This window comes from Squalius cephalus (assembly GCF_949319135.1).
Source record: "Squalius cephalus genome assembly, chromosome: 1".
Taxonomy (NCBI): Eukaryota; Metazoa; Chordata; class Actinopteri; order Cypriniformes; family Leuciscidae; genus Squalius; species Squalius cephalus.
The window spans coordinates 22,901,868-22,924,405 of NC_137122.1; the positions used below are offsets into that span (position 1 = coordinate 22,901,868).

The 22,538-nt window shown below is 39.0% G+C and overlaps 1 protein-coding gene across 6 annotated transcripts in view; it reads right to left on the reverse strand.

Annotated features, from left to right (window-relative positions):
• Positions 1–22,538, reverse strand: part of mast1b (microtubule associated serine/threonine kinase 1b) — a 36,972-nt gene that overhangs the window by 7,104 nt on the left and 7,330 nt on the right. Inside the window, exons 2-22 of one of the 6 annotated variants that reach the window (XM_079882443.1) lie at positions 20,357–20,385; positions 15,827–15,906; positions 15,443–15,518; positions 14,376–14,445; positions 13,013–13,173; positions 12,451–12,526; positions 11,103–11,312; positions 10,008–10,109; positions 9,390–9,522; positions 9,211–9,278; positions 7,721–7,797; positions 6,742–6,950; positions 6,215–6,353; positions 5,785–5,917; positions 4,628–4,793; positions 4,200–4,301; positions 2,339–2,461; positions 1,445–1,554; positions 1,209–1,363; positions 533–762; positions 226–429 (exon numbers count right to left, since the gene is read on the reverse strand). In XM_079882443.1, the coding sequence (XP_079738569.1) occupies positions 226–429; positions 533–762; positions 1,209–1,363; positions 1,445–1,554; positions 2,339–2,461; positions 4,200–4,301; positions 4,628–4,793; positions 5,785–5,917; positions 6,215–6,353; positions 6,742–6,950; positions 7,721–7,797; positions 9,211–9,278; positions 9,390–9,522; positions 10,008–10,109; positions 11,103–11,312; positions 12,451–12,526; positions 13,013–13,173; positions 14,376–14,445; positions 15,443–15,518; positions 15,827–15,906; positions 20,357–20,385 (2,653 nt within the window). Of the gene's footprint in view, positions 1–225; positions 430–532; positions 763–1,208; positions 1,364–1,444; positions 1,555–2,338; positions 2,462–4,199; positions 4,302–4,627; positions 4,794–5,784; positions 5,918–6,214; positions 6,354–6,741; positions 6,951–7,720; positions 7,798–9,210; positions 9,279–9,389; positions 9,523–10,007; positions 10,110–11,102; positions 11,313–12,450; positions 12,527–13,012; positions 13,174–14,375; positions 14,446–15,442; positions 15,519–15,784; positions 15,907–19,036; positions 19,164–20,356; positions 20,389–22,538 lie in introns of those variants that run through there. The other 5 variants (XM_079882440.1, XM_079882442.1, XM_079882439.1 and 2 more) reach the window with 5 other exon arrangements.

Genomic DNA, 22,538 nt, shown 5'->3' on the forward strand with positions numbered 1-22,538 from the left:
GCAGAAAAAAATCATTCAAAAAAACAGTCATTACATGGAAATTATGTAGTTTAAATTTTGTTTTGTTTTTATTAATTATTAACCATTATTAATTAAAATTATTAATTTTTTTTAATCACACATTAAAAAACATGATGCCATGTACATCAAAATAATAATACTTAAATATTATTGGATGTTTATGTTTATGATCATAATAAAACTGAGTCTGGAATGATATCTCACCTGCAGGTATGATGACAGACAGGGCCGTGGTAGAGGCCGACTTTATGACTTTGGTGCCGGAGCGAGTCGCGGTGCTTTTCCCACTGTCAGTGGAAATCTGATGATGTCGAGCTCTTCGTAACACGAGGTCACTTCCGACTCGAGGCCCAAACGAGTCCGGGATGTGCAGAGGCACGGCGGCATCGGCAGGCCGCAGAAGTTTATCTGAGAAACAGGAAGATTAATATGAATTTTAGAGCGACTGACACCTAGGAACACAACAGTATAAATGTATGAAATTATTCTCTATATTAGAAAACCAAATCACCTCCCGGATGTCCCACTGACTCCAGCAGTCCGGAGCTGACGGGCACACTGGCGCCCTCTAGTGACGTACCCCTGACTTTGATCGCTGGCTGGCGCGTGTGCACCTCACCGTCTCCCTCTAGTGGAGAAGCGAAGCGGTGCGTGTCCATCAGCGCTGAGAAGCGGCGGCGAGCTCCGGGAGGACTGGAGTCTGATTCAGTGAAGGACGACTCTGAACACGACAAACGCTTCCTATACAGAGAAAGGAGGACCATCAGCGGTTTTAGAACCATGGCCTAATAACCTCATACTATGGGGTAATTATGTGATTCTGAGTGGTTTTAAACTTGCTAGGTGGTTGCTTGGTGGTTTCTGATTTGTTCTGAGTGGTTGCTAGGGCGTTGCTAGGTGGATAGTAGGGTGTTTTAGTGCATGGGGTTGTTACATGAGTGATTTTAAACTTGCTACTATGTGGATGCTCGGTGGTTTCTAAGGTGTTCTGAGTGGTTGCTAATGTGTTGCTAGGTGGTTACTAGGGTGTTTTTTAGTGCATACTATGGGGTTATTAGATGATTCTGAGTGGTTTAAAACTTGCTAGGTGGTTGTTTCGTGGTTTTAAATGTGCTACTATGTGGTTTCTAAGGTGTTCTGAGAGGCTGCTGGGATATTCTGGGATGCTGTTCTGTTGTTGCTCTTACATCTCAGGGGATCCGGTTCTCCAGGTCTTTTCTCGGAGGGTCAGGCTGCCCAGACTCTCTCTCTTCCCGCGATCTTCCCTGTGAGCTTTGGGCTCTCGGCGGGTCACCACAGGTTTGTGCTCCAGCTGGGACAGTTGCTCCATGCTGCTGTACACCTGTGATTCAGACAGATTACATGAGTCCTGGAACAGACTACATTACCCATAATCCTCAGTATATGATGAGAGAGGTCAAACCTTGCTGAAGCGTGGAGAGCAGGAGGAGAAGTGGTGAATCTCCACTGGCTCGTCGTCATTGGTGTCGTCCTCATCGTACGAGTGAACGTGATGATATCGCTCGGATCGCGCTGAAACGGACAGATGAGTTACTCCTGAATGCACACTAAAGGCCCCGATATACTCAAAGTTCTTTTTCATTCTTTGTTTAGGAGTAAGTTATAAATACAGTATGTGAGGGGTATATTGTTAGTGCACATCTCAACCCTGTTCACCCTGTTGACAGCAACGTAAATATGTGCTTTGAGCTTTCCTCTCAATAACAAAATAAACATAAATAAAAATGATAGCGGTGAGACAACAGCAGTTAAGAAAGCATCTGATCTGATCAGAGATGTGTGCACCAGATCTACAATTCAGCACTCCAGTCAAATTGTGTGTATTTACATGTAGCTCTTTATACAATAGATTGCTTTAAAGCAAGAGGCTTTACGGTATTAAACATGCAAAACCACGTCAGTGTCGCTTTCCATTAGAATTACAACTTAATTTTCTTCTATAAAGAAACTCTCCAGTGTGTTCATGTTTTAACTCGCAGTTGTCTGAACTCAACAGGAGAAATGAACTGGAGAAAATGTCCACATCAAAGAAGGCGGAGCCTCAGAGCCACACCCACCTATTACATCATCACCACTGAGGAGTTTGGGAGTTTGGAGGCGTTTATTAGCCACAGCGAACTTTTCCGGAAAGTTCACATTGGCAAGCTGTTTCAAACTCCCGAAATTAACTCCAAACGAACTTTGTTTTGGCTGATTGTGTTTTCGAAATGACGCCTCAGCAGTTCGTTCTTCGATTTCACTTGACATATAACAGACACCAGCATAAACACACACAATCCAGCCGTCCGTCACTCACTGTCGAAGTAGCTGGTGTCCTCCTCCGACTCCAGATGCGGGATGAACTCGGCTTTCTGTCGGAGCAGGCCGCTCCAGTCCAGATCACAGAAGAACGAATGCTGCTTCACCTCGAACGCTCCACCTGCGCACAAACGCACCCCTCCATTCAGCGTGAGCAGAACGTCTGACTCGACCAAAGCAATCAACCAAGAGAGGTGGACACAGTAACATGACAGAAGACAATCAAAGCTACACAAATAATCAAATTATAGCAATCATCGAAAATAGATATTAATATTTTCTTTAGACATTGTGTTGTTGCTAGAATGGTCTGAGTGCTTGCTAGGCCAATGTTAGGGGGTTACTATGGTGTTTTTAGTGCATACTATTGGGTTATTAGGTGATTCTGAGTGGTTTTGCTAGGTGGTTTCTAAGTTGTTCTGAGTGGTTGCTAGGGCATTGCTAGGTGGATACTAGGGTGTTTTAGTGCATACTATGGGGTTGTTAGATGAGGGACTTTAAACTTGCTACTATGTGGATGCTAGGTGGTTTCTAAGTTGTTCTGAGTGGTTGCTAGGTGGATACTAGGGAGTTTTGGTGCATACTATGGGATTATTAGATTAGGGATTTTAAACTTGCTACTATGTGGATGCAAGGGGTGTTGCAAGGTGGATACCAGGGTGTTTTAGTGAATATTACGAGGTTGTAAGGTGATTCTGAGTGGTTTTAAACTTGCTGCTATGTGTTTGCTAGGCATACTGTTGTTAGGCGGCTCTGATTGGTTTTAAACTGGCTATGGGTGGGTAGGTGGTTGCTAAGGTGTTGCTAGGTGGTTACCAGGGAGCTTTAAGTGAATTGCATGGGGTTGTTAGGAGGTTCTGAGTGGTTTAAAACTTGCTATGGGCTGCAAGGTGGTTTCTAAGGTTTTCTGAGTGGTTGCTAAGATGTTGCTAGGTGGTTACCAGGGAGCTTTAAGTGATTATTATGGGGTTGTTAGGTGGTTCTGAGTGGTTTTAAACTTGCTACTATGTTTTTGCTAGGTGGTTTCTAAGGTATTCTGAATGGTTGCTGGTAGGGCTGGGCGATATATCGCATGACATTGTTAGGCGCATCTCGTCACAACACAGCGCCGTAGTTCACTGACAAGCTGAGCCATATCGCATTAATTATCGCAGGCGATACGTTCGCGATAATTAATGCGATATGGCTCAGCTTGTCAGTGAACTACGGCTCTTTGTAGTAAATGCCGCTCCATCTCAAAGCAGGTGATGGTGATTTACTACTAATCAAGGAACCGGCTTTACTGACGAGATGCACATAACAATGTCATGCGATATATCGCCCAGCCCTAGTTGCTGGGGTGTTTTTTAATGCATGCTATGTAGTTAGGTGGTACTGGGTGGCGTTACACTTGCTACTGTGTGGTTGCTAGATGGTTTCTTAAGTGTTCAAAATGGTTGCTAGGGTGTTTTAGTGTATACTATGTGTAGGCAGTTCTGATTTGTTTTAAATGTGCTACTACGTGGTAGCTAGATTGTTTCTAAGGAGTTCTGGGTGGTTGCTAGGGTGTTGCTGGGCTATTCTGGGGGTTGTTATGTTGTTGCCATGGTATTCAGACCTCGAGCCCCTCCTTTAGTGTAAGTCTATGGGACCTTTTCATCTGTTTTATTGTGCACAAATGGACTGGGGTTTGAATTTTAAACTTTTCTCCGGCAAAGAAATATTCTTACTTAATTGTCATAATTTATGCTAAAAATGCTTCAAACACGGTTCATACAGCCACATTTAGAGCCCAAATGAAGAGTGTTAATCAATGTCAGCAGTGCATGAGCATGTGTTCAGTGACTGAGGGTCACATGACTGCAGGTGTGTTAGGTCACCTGTGCCCAGTCTGAGCAGCGGGCTGGTCTGCAGTAGAGATGAGATCAGGTGCTGCGCGTCAGCGGGGAGAGCGTCATCCTCGTCGGGCCACACAATATCATCTACACACACACACACACACTTTAGGTTAAATAACACTATATTTTTTGTAATCAGTATTTTGTCTTATTTTCTAGTAAAAATATTGAAACATCCTTAAAACAAAAAATATGTATTTAAAATGTGACTATTTGTTTACTTTTTGTGTTTTTGGAATTTCCTGTTAAAGGTTCAATGTTAAATGGGACTATTTCTATTGTTTGCTTCTAGTTCTATATTTTCATTATAGATATTTTACATTGTGTGCATTGTATACATCCGTTGCTTTTTTTCCTGTAAAATGAGAAAGTTTCAGTGTGTAAAATATCTGATGTTGTGACGTCTTTACCTGAGATCACCTGACCGAACAGCTCCTCGGGTGTGTCGCCGAAGAAGGGCACGCAGCCCACCAGGAACTCGTAGAGGATGATGCCCATGGCCCACCAGTCCACCGGCTTCCCGTAGCCCTGCCGCAGGATCACCTCCGGGGCGATGTACTCCGGGGTGCCGCAGACCTGGGGTCAAAGGTCAAGCCTCTGAGCATGACTTCAGCACTGACACTTCATGAACTTGAGTTCAAAATTGTGCTACATTAATTACATTTGTTATGTTTAAATAAATATATTCATAATATAATTAATCATAATTATAATTAATTGGAGACAAGTGCAAATGCTACTAAGGTAAAGCCAGGTCATATGGAGAAGGAGCAATTAGTTAACCAACAACTGCACTTGCATATATTTCCTGAAAAAAATTAAAGTGGTGTTAATGAATACAAAACTCTCCACCAATTTCTATGCAGTTGCTTGGGTGTTTGGAATAATTTTTAGAATGTTGGTGTTTGGAATCATTTTTAGAATGTTGGTATTTGGAATTATTTTTAGAATGTTTGTATTTGAAATTATTTTTAGCATGTTGGTGTTTGGAATTATTTTTAGAATGTTGGTATTTTAAATATTTTTTTAGAATGTTGGTATTTGAAATTATTTATAGCATGCTGGTGTTTGGAATTATTTTTTGCATGTTGGTATTTTAAATAATTTTTTAGAGTGTTGGTATTTGGAATCATATTTAGAATGTTGGACTTAGGAATTATTTTAGAATGTTGGTGTTTGGAATCATTTTTAGAATTTTGGTATTTGGAATTATTTATTGCATGTTGGTGTTTGGAATTATTTATAGCATGCTGGAGTCTGAAATTATTTTTAGCATGTTGGTATTTGGAATTATATTTAGAATGTTGGTGTTTGGAATTATTTTTAGAATGTTGGTGTTTGGAATTATTTTTAGCATGTTGGCATTTGGAATTATTTTTAGCATGTTGCTGTTGCTTATTGGCAACTTGTGACACTGGCATTAATTATTAACTACACTAAACAGACAGAATATAATAATTTAAAGATTTCATGAATAATGAAAATGGCCATTTTGTGGCTTTTAGTCCCTGTCTGTGATCCGTGTCTTCTAATACGATATTACAATCTTTTTATTATTTTCTCATACCTGTTTATCCAGGAACTCCCTGGTGTCCTTCTCGATGTGTCCCTCGTACAGGTTTGTGGTGAGACTCATGAGACCCATTTTTGACAAACCGAAATCAGTGAGTTTAATGTGTCCCATGGACGTGATGAGCAGACTGACAGAGAGGGATAGACAGAGGTCATGTGATACAGCAACACACATACACACTGTCAAGCTGTGCGGCAGTTCTGACATGTGTTTAATTATATAACACAATCTGTCTAAATGAAAAGATTTTGATTAATCTCACACAGGAAGTGTCTGTCACCGCCCAGCAGAAGGCAAATGAATCCCAGCAATCATTTAATTGAATGTGCAGGGTAATTTAGTAAATGACATGCTCTCTGCTGTCAACATAAAATAGAATTCAGATATAATCTGATTCAATCTCGTCCACTAGGAGGCGTCTTACTTGTCAGGTTTGAGATCCCGGTGCACGATTCCATAGTTGTGAATGTACTCGAGCGCCAGGACGGTTTCAGCGAAGTACATGCGTGCCATTTCCACGGGCAGCGCTCCAATATTCTTCAGCAGCGTTGCACAGTCGCCTCCTGGGAAAACACAAAACACAGATGCAATCTTTTTAACATTCAGTTGTGTCTCATAAGACAGTAGTCTCCTGTGTCTCCGTAATCAAAATAACTTCCCCTCCCTCCTTCACAATATCTATTCTCTTATCTGATGATGTGGGCGGGGCAACCTGTCACTCACATGAGATCAGCCAATAGCAAACCACAACCAACCAATCAATCAATTCCACACGGACAAAATCAAGCGTTTGTTCTTGTTTCGGATATGTGTCACAATAGATAAGAAAAGATGATCGCAACTTCCGTTTCATGACGATTTTATGAGAATCATCTGAGAGTTGATACTTAAACGGTCTCAATAAAGCCTCATGAGCTGTGAAAGAGTGATCAAACTGCATGTGTGTCTCACCCTCCACGTACTCCATGACCATACACAGGTGTCGTCTGGTCTCGAAGGAGCAGAACATGCTGACCACGAAGGGGTTCTCTGCGAAGGTCAGGATGTCTCGCTCCACAAACGCCTGCTGGATCTGGTTCCTCAGAATCAGGTTCTGTTTGTTGATCTTCTTCATAGCGAAGCGCTGTCGGGTCTCCAGGTGACGGACCAGATACACCGCGCTGGAAAACACACAGAGACTGTTGAGTCACTGTCTCAACTCCTGTGTGTGTGTGTTTATTTGGTAATCAGGTGGATTCACACACACACACACACACTACTGTTCAAAAGTTTGGGATCAGTAATATTTTATTTGTAAAAAATATATATAATTTTATTAATCAATGACACATTAAATTGATCAAAAGGGAAAGTAAAGACATTTATAATGTTTCAAAAGATTACTATTTTAAACAGTGTTTCTGCAAGTATCTTCAAATTAAATAATGCTTTTTAATGCCATTTTTTTTATTTTTAATGCCATACATGATAAATGACTAACCACAGATATATATCTATCTAAATAAATAAACTATTTGTGCTGTCAATCGATTAAAAAATATTTACTCATTTAATCAAAAAATAATAATTCTGTGATTAACTGCAATTAAAAACACTTACATTTTTGTAGATGTATATCTAGTTTATATATTTTATAAAGTAATGATTTCACAGGTAATCTCCAAATTAATGCAGAAACAACATAAAGACAGTATATTTCAAATACTTGTTTAATGGCATCTTTTTTATGAATGAAGGTCAGTGTCACTGATACTAATACAGCTATTGATGTCTGGATAAAAATGACCTTGCGTAGTGCAAAGGTGCAAGTGTGAGTGTGTGTGTGTGTGTGTGTGTGTGTGTGTGTGTGTGTGTGTGTGTGTGTGTGTGTGTGTGTGTGTGTGTGTGTGAGTGTGCGTGTGTCGATGAGTGTGTGTGTGAACTGGTTTACCCGTAGGCTCCATTGCTGATCAGTTTGATGGTCTGGAAATCGGCCTCTCCGGGTGGCTTCATGGGTTTCATTTTTCCCTGGAAAACAGAAAAATCCCCTCAACACTTTATAGGACATTATTATCCTCTTGTAACAGATGCTTTACTGACAAATAATCATTTTCGGTTTCTTGGGGCTGTGTGTGTGTGTGTGTGTGTGTGTGTGTGTGTGTGTGTGTGTGTGTGTGTGTGACAGCGGCGTAGCCAGAATTTTAATTTGGGGTTTGTCTGTCTATCTATCTAATGCATATATATATATATACAGGAATAAATTGACATTAAATATATTTCACTTAGATACTGTCACAGTTCTGTCACCCTTGTCTGGGTTTTCTCTTGGTTTAGTGAGAGAGCTGTGACACTCCCGGTTTGTCATGTGTTTGTGTTAGTCTGGTCTGTTGTGAGCACATGGCTGTCATGTTATTTCCTTGTGCCATGTGCTCTCCTGTCTATTGTCTAGCCCCTCCCATCTTGTTATCTGATTATTGGTTAATTTGTCCCACCTGTCTTTCTCGTTACCCTCCTTTGTTTGTTCCCCTATTTAGCCTCCCTGTGTTTGTAGTCCTGTGCTGGTTCGTTTGTCCAAGTTACCTGTTCCTGGTGTTTCCGTCCTGCTTGCTATCTGAGTTTTTGAGTTTTGTACCTTGTCTGCCAGTGACTAATAAATTTCCTCTGCATTTCAATCCTCATCTCACGTTCAACTATTTCATGACAGATACAGATTAACAAAACAAAAACTGTGCTGAGTTTGGATTCATATTTGTGACACGCTCCACAAACTTTCATGGAAAGGAAACTGGGATGGCAGAGACTGGCATCCTGTTATCTTGATTTTACAAAAGCACAATGTTTTGATTTGATTGTGAGTGTACACAAATAAAAACAGACCCTTTACAGTTTTGAACAATGTCTTACTCCTATCTGTATGACCGTAAATTAGTATTTTAAGCTGTTTCTGCTGTTATAATGAGACAAAATCAATTGGCATTGTGCCGATTTGTGTCCTGGAAGTCCAGTGATGAAATATGCATGTCTTGGAAATGGGTCAGGTTTGTGTGTGTGTGTGATGGGTAGGTTTAGGAGTCGGGTTAGTGTGTGTGTGTGTGATGGGTAGGTTTAGGGGTCGGGTTAGTGTGTGTGTGTGTGATGGGCAGGTTAAGGGTTCTTGGTTAGTGTGTAAGTGAGTGAGTGTGTGTGTGTGTGATGGGCAGGTTAAGGGTTCTTGGTTAGTGTGTGAGTGAGTGAGTGTGTGTGTGTGTGTGATGGGAAGGTTTAGGGGTTGGGTTAGTGTAAGAACCCAGAAGTGGACAGAATATACAGTTTGGACAGTTTAAAAACCATTATGTCTTTGGAGAGTCCCAACAAAGATAGCGAACTAGACTGTGTGTGTGTGTGTGTGTGTGTGTGTGTGTGTGTGTGTGTGTGTGTGTGTGTGTGTGTGTATGTTCAGACCTCTGCAGAATCGTCTGTCTCCGGAGTGACGGGACCCTCGCTGTCATAGTGTTCTCGACTGACCATCTCTGAAACACACACGTCACAGTCGGTCAGCACACACAGTTCCTCTATAATGAAATCAGTGTGTGTGTGTGTGTGTGTGTGTGTGTGTGTGTGTGTGAGATTGTGCGCCTCACCCTCCAGAGGGTCTCGTGTCAGGCCCAGCTGGCTGATGATGTAGCGCGGGATGTCGGTCTTCATCAGGTGTCCTTCTTTAGCGTGATCTTCGGCCGCTTCCAGCAGATGATAAAACTCCTCAGGGTTGAACTCCTGCACACGAGCGTGTCACACACACATCAATCACTGTTGCTGTCAGTTACTACGATGATCTTAGAATCGTGCTGTGTTGTCTGGAATTATACGGTTCCGTTTTTGTATTTGTAATTTGCTGAAGCACATGGACATGCTCGCCAAAACTTTGCTAGTTTTGAACTCGGTTTAATGGGGATAATAATTCACTTTAGTGGTTTAGTCCTGGAGCAGCACAGAAACATCTCAAATGACTGTGGGAGATTTCGAGGCAGTGAATCACAGAAGGTCAATGATGACAGTGACACGCTGCTTCAATCTAAATGCTAATGCAACTCGCTCTTGCTCAGAATGCTTTTTTTCTGAAGTTGGAGTAAATATTGGAAACGGTCAGGCTTGTGTTATTGGAGTCCAGAGGGGTTTGATGTCATGTTATCTGATGATTATCTGAGACTTCGATGGATGAAAGAACAAGCTAGAAGAAGAAAAAACAACATTTTCCTCACCAGACACTCCAACAGTCGGGCAGGTCGAGCGATGATGAAGAGGAGTTTCTTCACCAACTCAGTGACGAAGGTCAACTCTGAACTCTCTGAGCGCTTGTACGCCTGAGAGACACAGACAGAGAGAAAGAGAGATGCATGGAAGCTGATAACACTGATTTATTCAATTAAATATATTTATTAATATTATTATGCATGTAATAAAGATGTATTTCTAGATTCTTTATTACAACATATGTGTTATATTATATTTTATTATTATTTCTAGACTATTTATTTATTACAAAATATAATATAATATAATATAATATAATATAATATAATATAATATAATATAATATAATATATACAGAAATTTCATTGGCCCTGGTTATGTGGCAAAAAATACATTATTAATACATTATACATACATTTAATATTATTAATAATCTAGAAATAAATAAATATGCATAATATACATATAATGCATGATATTATTAATATAAATATATTTATTTTCTATAAATTATATTATAATAAATTATGTAATTATTCTAGACTATTTATTTATTACAAAATACTAGTAATATAATATAATATAATATAATATAATATAATATAATATAATATAATATAATATAATATAATATAATATAATATAATATAATATATACAGAAATGTCATTGGCCCATGGCCCTGGTCATGTGGCAATAAATACATTATAAATACCTTATGCATAATATTTTATAAATACTGTAAAATATGAATAATAATAGTAATAATAATATAATTATTAAAAGTATTATTATTAATAATAATAAGAAGAATTATTATTATTATTATTATTATTAAAGCATGTAGTAATACATACATATTTTAGAAATTATAATAAATATAATCAAAATAATTTAATAATTATAATATTATTATTATTATTTCTAGAATACAAAATACTTTTTTTATCCACCACATTGCCTGGGACAATGGAGAATCAGTATTAATTAAAAGCAGAAAAATAAATGCTACTATGATGTTTTAATCTTCACTAAATCTAAATAATATATCATATTTCAGTGCAGAGATGGTTCTGTTTGACCGGCGTGATGCGATGAACTCACGTCGTCCAGAAGCTTCTCCAGGTTCTCCTGCAGCTCAAAGAAGTAGACAGACGTGATGAGGCCTTCTCCAGATTTGGTCAGGCAGTCTCTGGACAGCTCGATGATCTGGTGGTGGATGAAGCTCAGGACCCCGTCGGCCAGCGGAAGAACGCTCTCGGGACAATAATTGTGGATGAAGTCACACAACCGGCCCTCCATCTGAGCCGTGGCCTGACGGGAACACACACAGGGATCATTCATGGAGATAAAGAATGACAAACGGATTCTAGAAATAATAATAATTGTAATTAATAATAATATTAATAATATATAATAATATTAATAATAATATATATTAATATATTATACTGTAGAATAATAAATAAAAGTAATAATAAGTATTTTATAATAAATAAATGATCTTGTAATATTATTATTGTTAATATTATCTCTGTATTATTCATTACAAAAGAGTTAAATATTGTATAAAATGCTATAAATATTAAGAAATACTAAATATGTATCAATTACTATTATTACTAATAGATTATTTATTTATTACCAAATTACTAAATATATATTCTAGAAATATTATTATTACAATAATATTATCAAATATTATATTTAATATATATTATAATATATAATAGTATTTTAATTAATATATAGTTGTGTAGAACAAGATTTTAGATGCTTTTTTTATTTTAAATTTTTTTAATCTGTCTTTTCAGTCGTCCTCAGTTAACCTGACGTTACTCTGACAATATAAATGTGTTTGTCTTACAGCAAACTAAGAGACAGACACCAGACACCAGTTAAAGTCACACACACACACACAGCGGCATGTTGTCTAAGTAAAAATCGATATAGTCTCCTCTAAGACGGCTAATGTTAGGAAAGAGCTTCACATGACGAGCTCAGCACTGACACACATCTCAGATGCTGCTGATTTAAGTCAACTATCAACTACAGATCTAAGATGTTTCTCCTACAATCAGTAAAAGCTAAATGAGACACTAGTCATCATCCAGTAAGAGTAAAGAGCTGTACAATGAATGTGAAGAGACACTCAGATAATTTGATGAGAAATGTTTGAGTTCATATTAAAATCTACAGCTTTTTATCATCCTCGGTTTTTGAAATGATGTTAATAATAATGCAAAATCATCTCATTTTGGATCTCAGCATTGTACGCATCCTTCACAGAGCCAATCCCAGAATGCACTGTGGCGAACCATCCGAGGTAGAGGGTATATATGCTTGTGTGCTCACAGATTTTAAGAGATAACAATGGTGACAGGTGTGGGAAACAGGTAGACAGATGGTGTGTGTGCGTGTGTGTGTGTGTGTGTGTGTGTGTGAGCTTTACCTTGGGGAAACGCTCCCTGTAAACATGATTCATCATGATGATCTCATTGTCATAGCAGGAGTGAGAACGTCCCGGACTGAAGACATGACAGAGAGAGAGAGTGTTAAACACAACTACTGCAACAGAGAAAGAGAGTGTGTGTGTGTGTGTGTGTGTGTGTGTGTGTGTGTGTGTGTGTGTGTGTGTGTGTGTGTGTGTACTTGTACAACTATCTTTGTGAGGACCAGTTTGAGTTTTCGACCATTGGAGTGAGGACAAAGAGAGTAAAGTGAGTCATTTTGGCCGGTCCTCACTTTCTGAGAGCCCTTTAAGGGCCTGTTTGAGGGTCAAGACTTGGTTTTAGGGATAAGGTTATAATGAGGTTAAGGGTCGGTTTAGGGTCAGGGGTCGGGTTAGGCACTTAGTTGTGATGGGTAAGGTTAGGGTAAGCGGCTAGAGATTGCATTGTGTCAATGAATGTCCTCATAAAGATAGATGTACAAGAATGTGTGTGTGTGTGTGTGTGTGTGTGTGTGTGTGTGTGTCTGTGTGTCTGTGTGTGTGGCTGTGTGTGTGTGTTCACCTCAGGCTGCGTGAGCGGGGTCGTGTGTGTGGAGAACAGCGTCCCCCGTCATCATCAGTGATGCTCTCTTCACTGCCGAAGTGGCTGGAGAGGAAGTGCAGCTCGTCCAGGGTGGGTTGAGACGGCAGCTGGTGCAGGCGCTCCTGAGACGAGCTGGAAGACTGACACACACACACACACACACACACAGATTTACTGCTAAATCCACATCAACACAGAGTCAAGGTATGAACAGGATGTAAACAATCCCTAGTGAGCCGCCACACAGACCGTGTTTTAAGGCATCAGAGGTGCTGTTCTTACAGGAAGACAGCAAGACATTGTTTAAACAGCTAAATAATGCTTACTTTATTACAAGAAAGTTTTTGTTTTAACTGTCTACTCTCTGCATTTAAAACTTACGTCACTTATAATATAAAGTATAAATATAAAGTATATAATATAAATATACAGTTAAAATACATCTGGCAAAGATTCTCCAAGTGTCCACCATTACAAAACCGCTCTGCTGTGAAAGCATGGTGTGTGTTTATCAGTGTTTATCAGTGCAGTGAGCAGGTCTCTGACTGTACAGTGAAAGATATATACAATACCATATATTAGAGGTCTAACAATATATCGTGTCACAATATATCACAATACAACAATGCATCAATATGTATTGTGTATAGTGACGATATGTATTGTGTATAGTTCACCCAAAATAAAAGTGACTGTGTGAGAAACAATTCAAGTTTTCAGAGTTTTAGTGTCAGCACTGCATTAGACTACTGTATATAATGTTGAATATAATGTATATTATAAAGCAATGGGGGGATATTTGTGTGTTCTGATAATGCCAAATGTCTGATGTTACCAGTAAAAAGTTACATTATTTTAAATATATCTAGTCAGTGACAGAGTGCAAACATATTCCTCTAAAATAATTCTGTATCTTCAGCTTCAGAATCATGAATATTGTTATTCTGGCGTCTCTATTGTCCAAAGCTTTGGGTTTCCAGGTTTGTTAACCTTTTATCATGTGTCTTGGAGTATCGCAATAATATTGTATCGTGAGATCAGTTTCATGTTATATATCAAACCGTGACATGAGGGTATCGTTACACCCCTGATATATACACACGTCACATGAATGACCCACAGCTGAAACACACTTGTGTGTGTTTGTCATCAGAAGCAGCTGGATCACATCTGATGTGTCTAGAGCATCAATCACACATGACCTACAGACACACACACACATCTGCTCCATCTGTGTGTGTGTGTGTGTGTGTGTGTGTGTGTATGTGTGTGTGTGTGTGTGTGTGTGTGTGTGTGTGTGTGTGTGTGTGTGTGTGTGTGTTTAAATGAGAGACTGAAATACCGTTGAACTGGGTGTGTTGGTTCCATATCCAGAAGACGGAAGAGACGCCAGTGACCATCGACGCCCATCACTATATAGATAGATGGATGGATAAACAGACAGATGGATGGATGGATGGATAAACAGACAGATAGATGGATGGATGGATAAACAGACAGATGGATGGATGGATGGATAAACAGACAGATAGATGGATGGATGGATAAACAGACAGATAGATGGATGGATGGATAAACAGACAGATGGATGGATGGATGGATGGATGGATGGATGGATGGATAGATAGATCATTAACATGAGATGATCTTCCAGTTTAAGCTGTATCAATGTTAACTGTGTTTGTTATAGTTTAGTCTGAATTGTGTGTGTGTGTGTGTGTGTGTGTTAAAGTTGAGTCTGACGTGTGTGTGTTTATATTATAGTTAAATCTGAAGTGTGTGTGTGTGTGTGTGTGTGTTATAGTTGAGTCTGAAGTGTGTGTGTGTGTGTGTGTGTGTGTGTGTGTGTGTGTGTGTGTGTGTGTATGTGTTAAAGTTGAGTCTGAAGTGTGTGTGTTTGTGTTGTAGTTGAGTCTGAAGTGTGTGTGTGTGTGTGTGTGTGTGTGTGTGTGTGTGTGTGTGTGTGTGAGTGTGTGTGTGTGTGTGTGTGTGTGTGTGTGTTAAAGTTGAGTCTGAAGTGTGTGTGTCTGTGTTATAGTTGAGTCTGACGTGTGTGTTTTTGATATAGTTGAGTCTGAAGTGTGTGTGTGTGTGTGTTAAAGTTGAGTCTGAAGTGTGTGTGTTTGTGTTATAGTTGAGTCTGAAGTGTGTGTGTGTGTGTGTGTTAAAGTTGAGTCTGAAGTGTGTGTGTTTGTGTTATAGTTGAGTCTGAAGTGTGTGTGTGTGTGTGTGTGTGTGTGTGTGTGTTATAGTTGAGTCTGAAGCGTGTGTGTGTTTGTGTGTGTTATAGTTGAGTCTGAAGTGTGTGTGTGTGTGTGTGTGCTATAGTTGAGTCTGAAGTGTGTGTGTGTGTGTGTGTGTGTGTGTGTGTGTGTGTGTGTGTGTGTGTGTGTGTGTGTGTGTGTTCACCGTCTGGAGGAAGCGAAGGAGAAGTGAGCAGGAGTGCTGGGAGAGAAGTTGCGAGGGCTGTCCAGCGGGCTACTCCCTGTGTGGACACGAACAAACACACACTCACTCAACAACACACTCCAGCAATGAAGAAAAGCACTATTACAGTAAGTTCTTTCACAGAAAGCATCAAACACATTAGCGTCAGTCTCTGTGAAAGTGTTTCCCCTGGAAGACACAGTCTAAGTCCAGCTGGGATCATCAACACACCAGCTATGACTTCTGAAAACCATCTGGACCGCCTGGTTTGTCCAGCCAGTTGGTTTGTGAGCTGGATTTCCAGCAGGGGGCGGGGCCACTCACCGATGTGTCCCGGTAACAGGGAATGTGGGCGGGGCCACTCACCGATGTGTCCCGGTAACGGAGAATGTGGGCGGGGCAGAGTCGGCGAGGTCAGAATCAAACTCTTCCGGTTACTGCGGCAACTGCAGACAAACAAACAGAGAGTGAAATGGTTTAGTTCAGAGAATAAAGTATTTTAATCAGATCAATGTTTCTTCAAGGGAGAAAATCACATCAGACCTGAGAAAATAAAAAAATAAAAAATATATATAAATATGTTAATTTGAGTCTATTTTATATATAAAAAAAACACTAACATTTTTTTCCATGATTGCATAATAATGCGTGCAGTAGAGGGTTAAAAACATTAAACTAATTAATTAATTAATAATCTAAAAATGAATCTCCACTAACCCACTAATAAGACTAGTTGGCCATCATAGCACAACCCTAACCCCAAAAAGAAAACTTCAGCATTAAAAAAAAAAAAAAAAAAAAAAAAAAATGTTATTCTAAGTATGCATAGTTTTCTGATTCATTTTCCATTATTAGATGTCTTTAAAATGAGGTTTAGTCGAATTCATAAAACTGTAAGGGAGAAAAATCACATCAGAGCCGAAAACAGAGAAACTGTGAGTGTGCGTGTGTGTGTGAGTGAGTCTGACAGTCTGTGTGTGTGTGTCAGGGTTCTGTCACTTCTGTCTAGTGTATTTCTGTCTTGTTTTGTCTTGTCTTTGTCTGAGCGCGCGGTTTCGAGCGTCTTCGAGCCGTGCGCTCTCTCGTCTGTCTGCCTTGTTTCATGTGCGGGACGTCAGCCATTACACACTTTGGCTTCAGTTCTGTGTCAGGATTCGGACATTAATGCTCCGCTTGTTTTGTCGTGTGAGCGGTTTGCGGTGTGCAGTTTCGAGTTCGCTCGGGCCGTACGCTCGTCTGTCAACGTGTGTTGTGTTTCGTGTAGCACGCGGTTCGTGTTTTACATCTTCCATGTCCTGTTTTGTGTGAACACGTTGCTTACGACTGTTCTCATGTCTCGTTTTGTGTGAGCACATGGCTTGTGATTTGTTTTACTGGCCATGTGCTCGTGTTTTTGTCATGTTTGGTGTGAGCACACGGCACAAGGAAACATACATGACAAGCCATGTGCCGTGTGCTCTCCTGTCGATTGTCTAGCCCCGTTCTTCTTGTTACCTGATTATTGGTTTATTTGCCCCACCTGCCCTCACTTGTTAGCTAGTCAAGTCAAGTCAAGTCAACTACTTGACTTCAACTACCCCTTGGGGTAGTTTTGTTTGTATTTTGTTTTATTTTCTTATCATTAAAAGCCCATCAACTCTGCACCTGAGTCCTCGCTACTCTCACCATCCCCATCCCCGACAGTCTGAGTGTGTTTGTGCCCTGCAGTAGAACAACAGCAATACATAAAATACCATTTCCACAGTCATCAATCTCAGTCTGTGCGCACAGGCACTCTGAAGAAACAGAGAGGCACTCAGAGAGAGAGAGAGAGAGAGAGAGAGAGAGAGAGAGAGAGAGAGAGAGAGAGAGAGAGAGAGAGAGAGCTAATGGAAGAGTGAGAGTGAATGCGAGATACTTGATACGCCTTGAGTGAGTGTATGAGAGCCATTACACACCATTACAGACATACACAGACTCACTGTGTGTGTGTCATGTTTTATATTTATTGTGAGGAGCAAATGTCCCCACAATTAAGAAGAAAAAAAAACTGAATTCAGCTACACTGAGCAGAGAGCAGCCGAAAAACGCTGAATGAACGGGCTAAATAAAGTCTTGTAGGGTTTGTGTGAAGGACGTCCCTCTGTTGCTGCTTCTCTGATGGAGCTGCTGATACAACAAAACCCCAAAGGAGAGATTTGATCTTTGATATTCGATCGCAGACTATCATAAGGAAGCATGTCAAACAGCGCTGCCTAATACAGTACTAGTAAACACACACACACACACACACACACACACACACACAGGTGTAGACAGAGGTTTAGTTAACTCTTAAGGGACCATCCTGAACAGAGCGACCGTTCTTAAAGAGACAGTGCCCTTTTAATCCTATGAAGCCCACTGTGTCATTGTCATATTTGATATGTAAAGTTGCCTCTAAATGATCAACATGATCAAAACTTTGCTGACAAACCTGTCGCACACAATCTAAGACATGCCCTCTGTCGTCTGATTGATGTAGTTTATAGTTTGTTTTATTTTAAGAAGAAAACGTCCTCGTGGTTAATGTGTTTTTTGCTGTGAAATCTTTACTGATTTTTATAAAGTAAATGTAAGAATAACTTTCATTTGTTAGTAATATTTCATGATGTACACTTACTGGACTGAAGCCACTTCGGTTTACTTGATTATCGAGACATACGTTTTTAGAAAAAACCAAAGTGCATATTTTTGCTGAATAAAACTGAGGTGTGTTTTTTTATATGTCAGGCTTTACAGGGTTTGACAGGCAGGAATGACCTTTGCAATAAACAATGCAATACAGTGTTGTTTGGTTTGTATTTATTTGTTGCATTTCTTGTGGACTGTTGATTTTTAAATCTGTTGTTCACAGTATTTTCTCCCAACTGACATCTTTAGAATTCCAATATGGTTTGAATTCTTTAAATATTCGAGTGAAACATTCTGATTTAGAATTCCTGCATTCTAATTTAGAATTACTCACCTGCACCTAGACATCTTTTAAATATTTTGTCTACAGGTACAAAAAATATATATATATTTTTCTGACTATTATTTCATATGTCAAGCTTTAAAGGGTTACAGTACCTCCTAATATTAACATACACTTCATTATTAGAGGTCTGACAACAACCTATACATCTTTCTACTGGGACATTCAGCATCAACATGGAGGATTTAAGACTAAAACCTCAGAAGATGTAAGAAAGTGCAAGCTAATGATTCAATGATTCACCAATGCATTCAAATGATCAACAAGTATTCAAAAATGTGAGTAAAAAAAAAAAATTGCAGGCCTTTGTGATTAATAACACCAGCCTCAACAGAGTAAGATGTTGTTCATTTTGAGTCAAACAACATTATTTGTGGCTCAGATTTGAAACATAATATATACAATATTTGCATTAAAATATAATATAATAATCTATCACAAGACTGACTAACATGTTAAACTCGCTGCATTAATGAGGTCACTCAGTTAGTGTGTCACCAGCTGCAGGTAAACAATGACATCAGCGACATCTTCATGTGTAGTAAAATCGCATTCAAAACAGATTTTTAAAAACATTTCACCTTTTAGTGCGACGAAACATGTCGCCCTGCATGATCAAGAGCTCAAAGCCGACGCGGACGCTCGGAAATAACCAGTGCGCATCACAAACAGCATCAGATGGAGGACGGTTAGAGCGTCTGGCTTTGCTCACACACTGGAAAACAGAGTGCAGGGGGGGATTCTGGGTAAAATCTCGAGGGCAGCGGATGATACCAAGACGAGCATTAAAAGAGGGGGAGCAGGTGCGGTGCATCCGTTCATAAGATGCTCCTGAGTGAGTGTGTGTGTGTGTGTTTCTAAATTTAAGTGCAATATGCTTTTTCCCAGAGGTCACGGCGGATGATATAACTAAGAATCACAACAACAAAAAAATCTAAGTGAACAAGGAAAGCTTTTAGAGAAATGGACAGAGAGAGACAGGCATACTGACAAAGAAAGACAGGATGTGTTTGCACTGCACATAAATAAACCCTTATGAAAATGTATCATGACAACCTCTAATATACCAATGTACAGTTATGTTTCAATCCAGCGTTGTTTTATATGATAACCTCAAATTTGCATAAAAATAAGAGGATGGAAACATAACTGTACATTGGTATATTAGAGGTAATCATGATACATTTTCATAAGGGTTCAGTTTGTGAAACGCCAAGATGTGCATATATTCTAAAAAAAATAAAAATAAAAAAAATCATTAAGACAACATAAATTTCAATAAGACACATAAACTATGATGGGAACACATTTACTGAATAAATCCAAAGACTTTATATATACAAAGACACTTCACTCGTATAGCTATGAATGGGAGAAATGCAACAATGCGCAACATGGTAGAATAAGTCCCGCCTTCTAAAAAAAAAAGAGCCATTCACCAATTGGCAAAGTCATGTGATAACTGGACAAACCAGTGGACCAATCGCACTGCACTGCATCTCAAATGTCTCAAATCTTAAATTCTGTCATCAAATTGAATTGGTTTATGTTCCTCCCAGAAGCGCCTCACATGATCGCATTCCCAAACGCCAGGCATCCGAAAGGAGCCAAAAGAGCCACAGTGGCTTCCACGAGCGCTTTATCACAGATATTCTGAAACAATTTCCTCTGAAGTAACATTTTTGTTCTCTCGAACACATGGGATGGAAATTGTGCTTTATTCGCAATTGTTTTATGCAATATTCCTAAGTTTAAATTCGCAACTTTGGATGGAAACATGGGACTCAAGTTTCTCAATTGTTATGGGGTTTTCAACACAAATCCTGATACAAGCATGTAATCCGAATAAAAAGATCCATAAGAATCATTTATCGTCTTCTTATCATTGAAAATGGACTCACCTGCTGTTCTTACGGGGCAGAGGAAGATCCTTCTGGGACGAAGATGACGAGACGGAGATGGAGAAACACACAGAGAGAAGACAGAGATCAGACGGGAGTTTGAAATAAACACAATATCTCAGACACACTTATAATGTTCAAATAGATACAAAACACCAGAATTAGCCAAAGAAAGAGGCACAAACACTTTACAGTAACACTTTACAATAAGGTCTAAAATTGAGGTTTAAGGTTTAAAATGAAACCTTATTTTAAAGTGTTATCGAAAGTTGATATATCATAAGAATCGTGAACTAACGAAAAGCAATACATTTTTACATTAACATTAACAAAGCAAATTTTACAAGCAAAACACTTGACAAAACTAAATGTGTTGGGTATAAATGATAAAACAATAGACCTAGTGTTGAAAATAAAGGCAGAAACTATTTAATAGCCTATATTTAATGTAAGGCGTGTGAATGTCACTAAATTTGTTTTTGAAAAGGTTTTGTCACATTTTTCGAAAACTGCAAATGAAACCGTCTGTTTTTCGGTTTCTGTGGACAAAACACTGGAACAAACAAACTCAACACACTTGGCATGTAGAGAGAAGCTGATGTTGTTCTGGCAGCATTCCCGTGCTTCATTTCTCTCGCTGTATGTCTGTGATTGAACCTCATAATATCCTCTCATTCATCTTACTGACAGACTCTGTGTCTCTCACTGCAGAACTTCAGCAGATGTTCAGTCAGACCCAGAGAAACATCATGCCGTTCATGTTAAACTGATCTGAACCTCCAAACAGATTCAGAATTTACTCTTTACTTTCTTAATTCATGATCGTGGTCTTATTGTGATTGATTTGTCAGAAAACTATGGAAGCTGGTTTCTGCCAGGAAATAAAAAAATAAAAATGGTAAATGCGAATTGAGAAAGAAATTAAGAAATTTCTAAACTCCCAATGTGTTTTCTCAGAATTGTCAGATATAAACTCAGAATTGTGAATTACAAAGTCCAAATTGTGAGATCTAAACTTGCAATTGCAAGACAAAAGTCAGAACTGTCAGATAAAAAGTAGCAATTATCTTTTTATTTTTCATTCTGTGGTGGAAACAAGCTTTCCATAGCAAACACACAATTTCAGCATAAAAGCTTTTGCTGAACACAGGCAGCCAACTACAGGTTAGCCAACTATATAAACAAAATAATTATAACATTTCTGCACGTTAAGTTACTCAATAAATAAAGCTTGCAGCAGCTTTAATCAACAAACACTGTTAGCATCAATTGACATTGATCACTAATCAATAGGAGCGCTCAGATGACCTTGGGCACGTGTGTGTGTGTGTGTGTGTGTGTGTGTGTGTGTGTGTGCCTCATCTTACAACATTCACACAGGAAACCAGATGCATGTAAAACACTATCTAGAGATGAAACCTGTCAAGATCATGTCCAGGTATTTCACCACAGCAGAAAATAAGAACATTAATGCTGCATAAAGAAATGCACCATTAAGAGTTTTCCATTGTGATATTATTTTCATGTCAACTAAACATTTTACCTTCAAATTCACGTTGCTGTAATGCAGAAATAAGACATAAAATTTTAATTGTAAAATACGTAAACATATTGGTATTTATGTTTCTGCCAGTGCCTATAATACTAATTTGATAATAATAACAATATTACAGTTATGAGAATCATTATTGAGATTATTAGCATTACATAAACTCAAAAGTTAAATATCCAACCATCCAGGCACATAACAGTAATACAATGTTTTTGGCAATAATGTGCTTGAAAATAATGTTGCAATCTTTAGTTCAGTCCTGAAACTCTAGAGGGCGCCGGCTGATCAGTCCTTTACATGCATTCTGCAAGCAATCACATCATTACCACATCACGGCACAAGCTGATTGGCTTCTGCTGATCCCACAGCCAATGAGATTGCTTGCTCAACATTTAAATAGTCTGCTTCAGTGTTTTCTGTAAGTTACATCTTTGTTTGCTGGGATCCTCCACCTCCACAGCTCCACCTGCCTAGATCTGATACAGGATTTATGTATGTTTGCGTATCTATTGACAGTAGATAGACAGTAGAAGTCCATAATTGCTCTGCAGAAACAGCAATAGGCTAATCAACAGCAGCAGCAGCATACATTAACATTGCCATATTTATTAACATGTTAAAAGTTGTCAT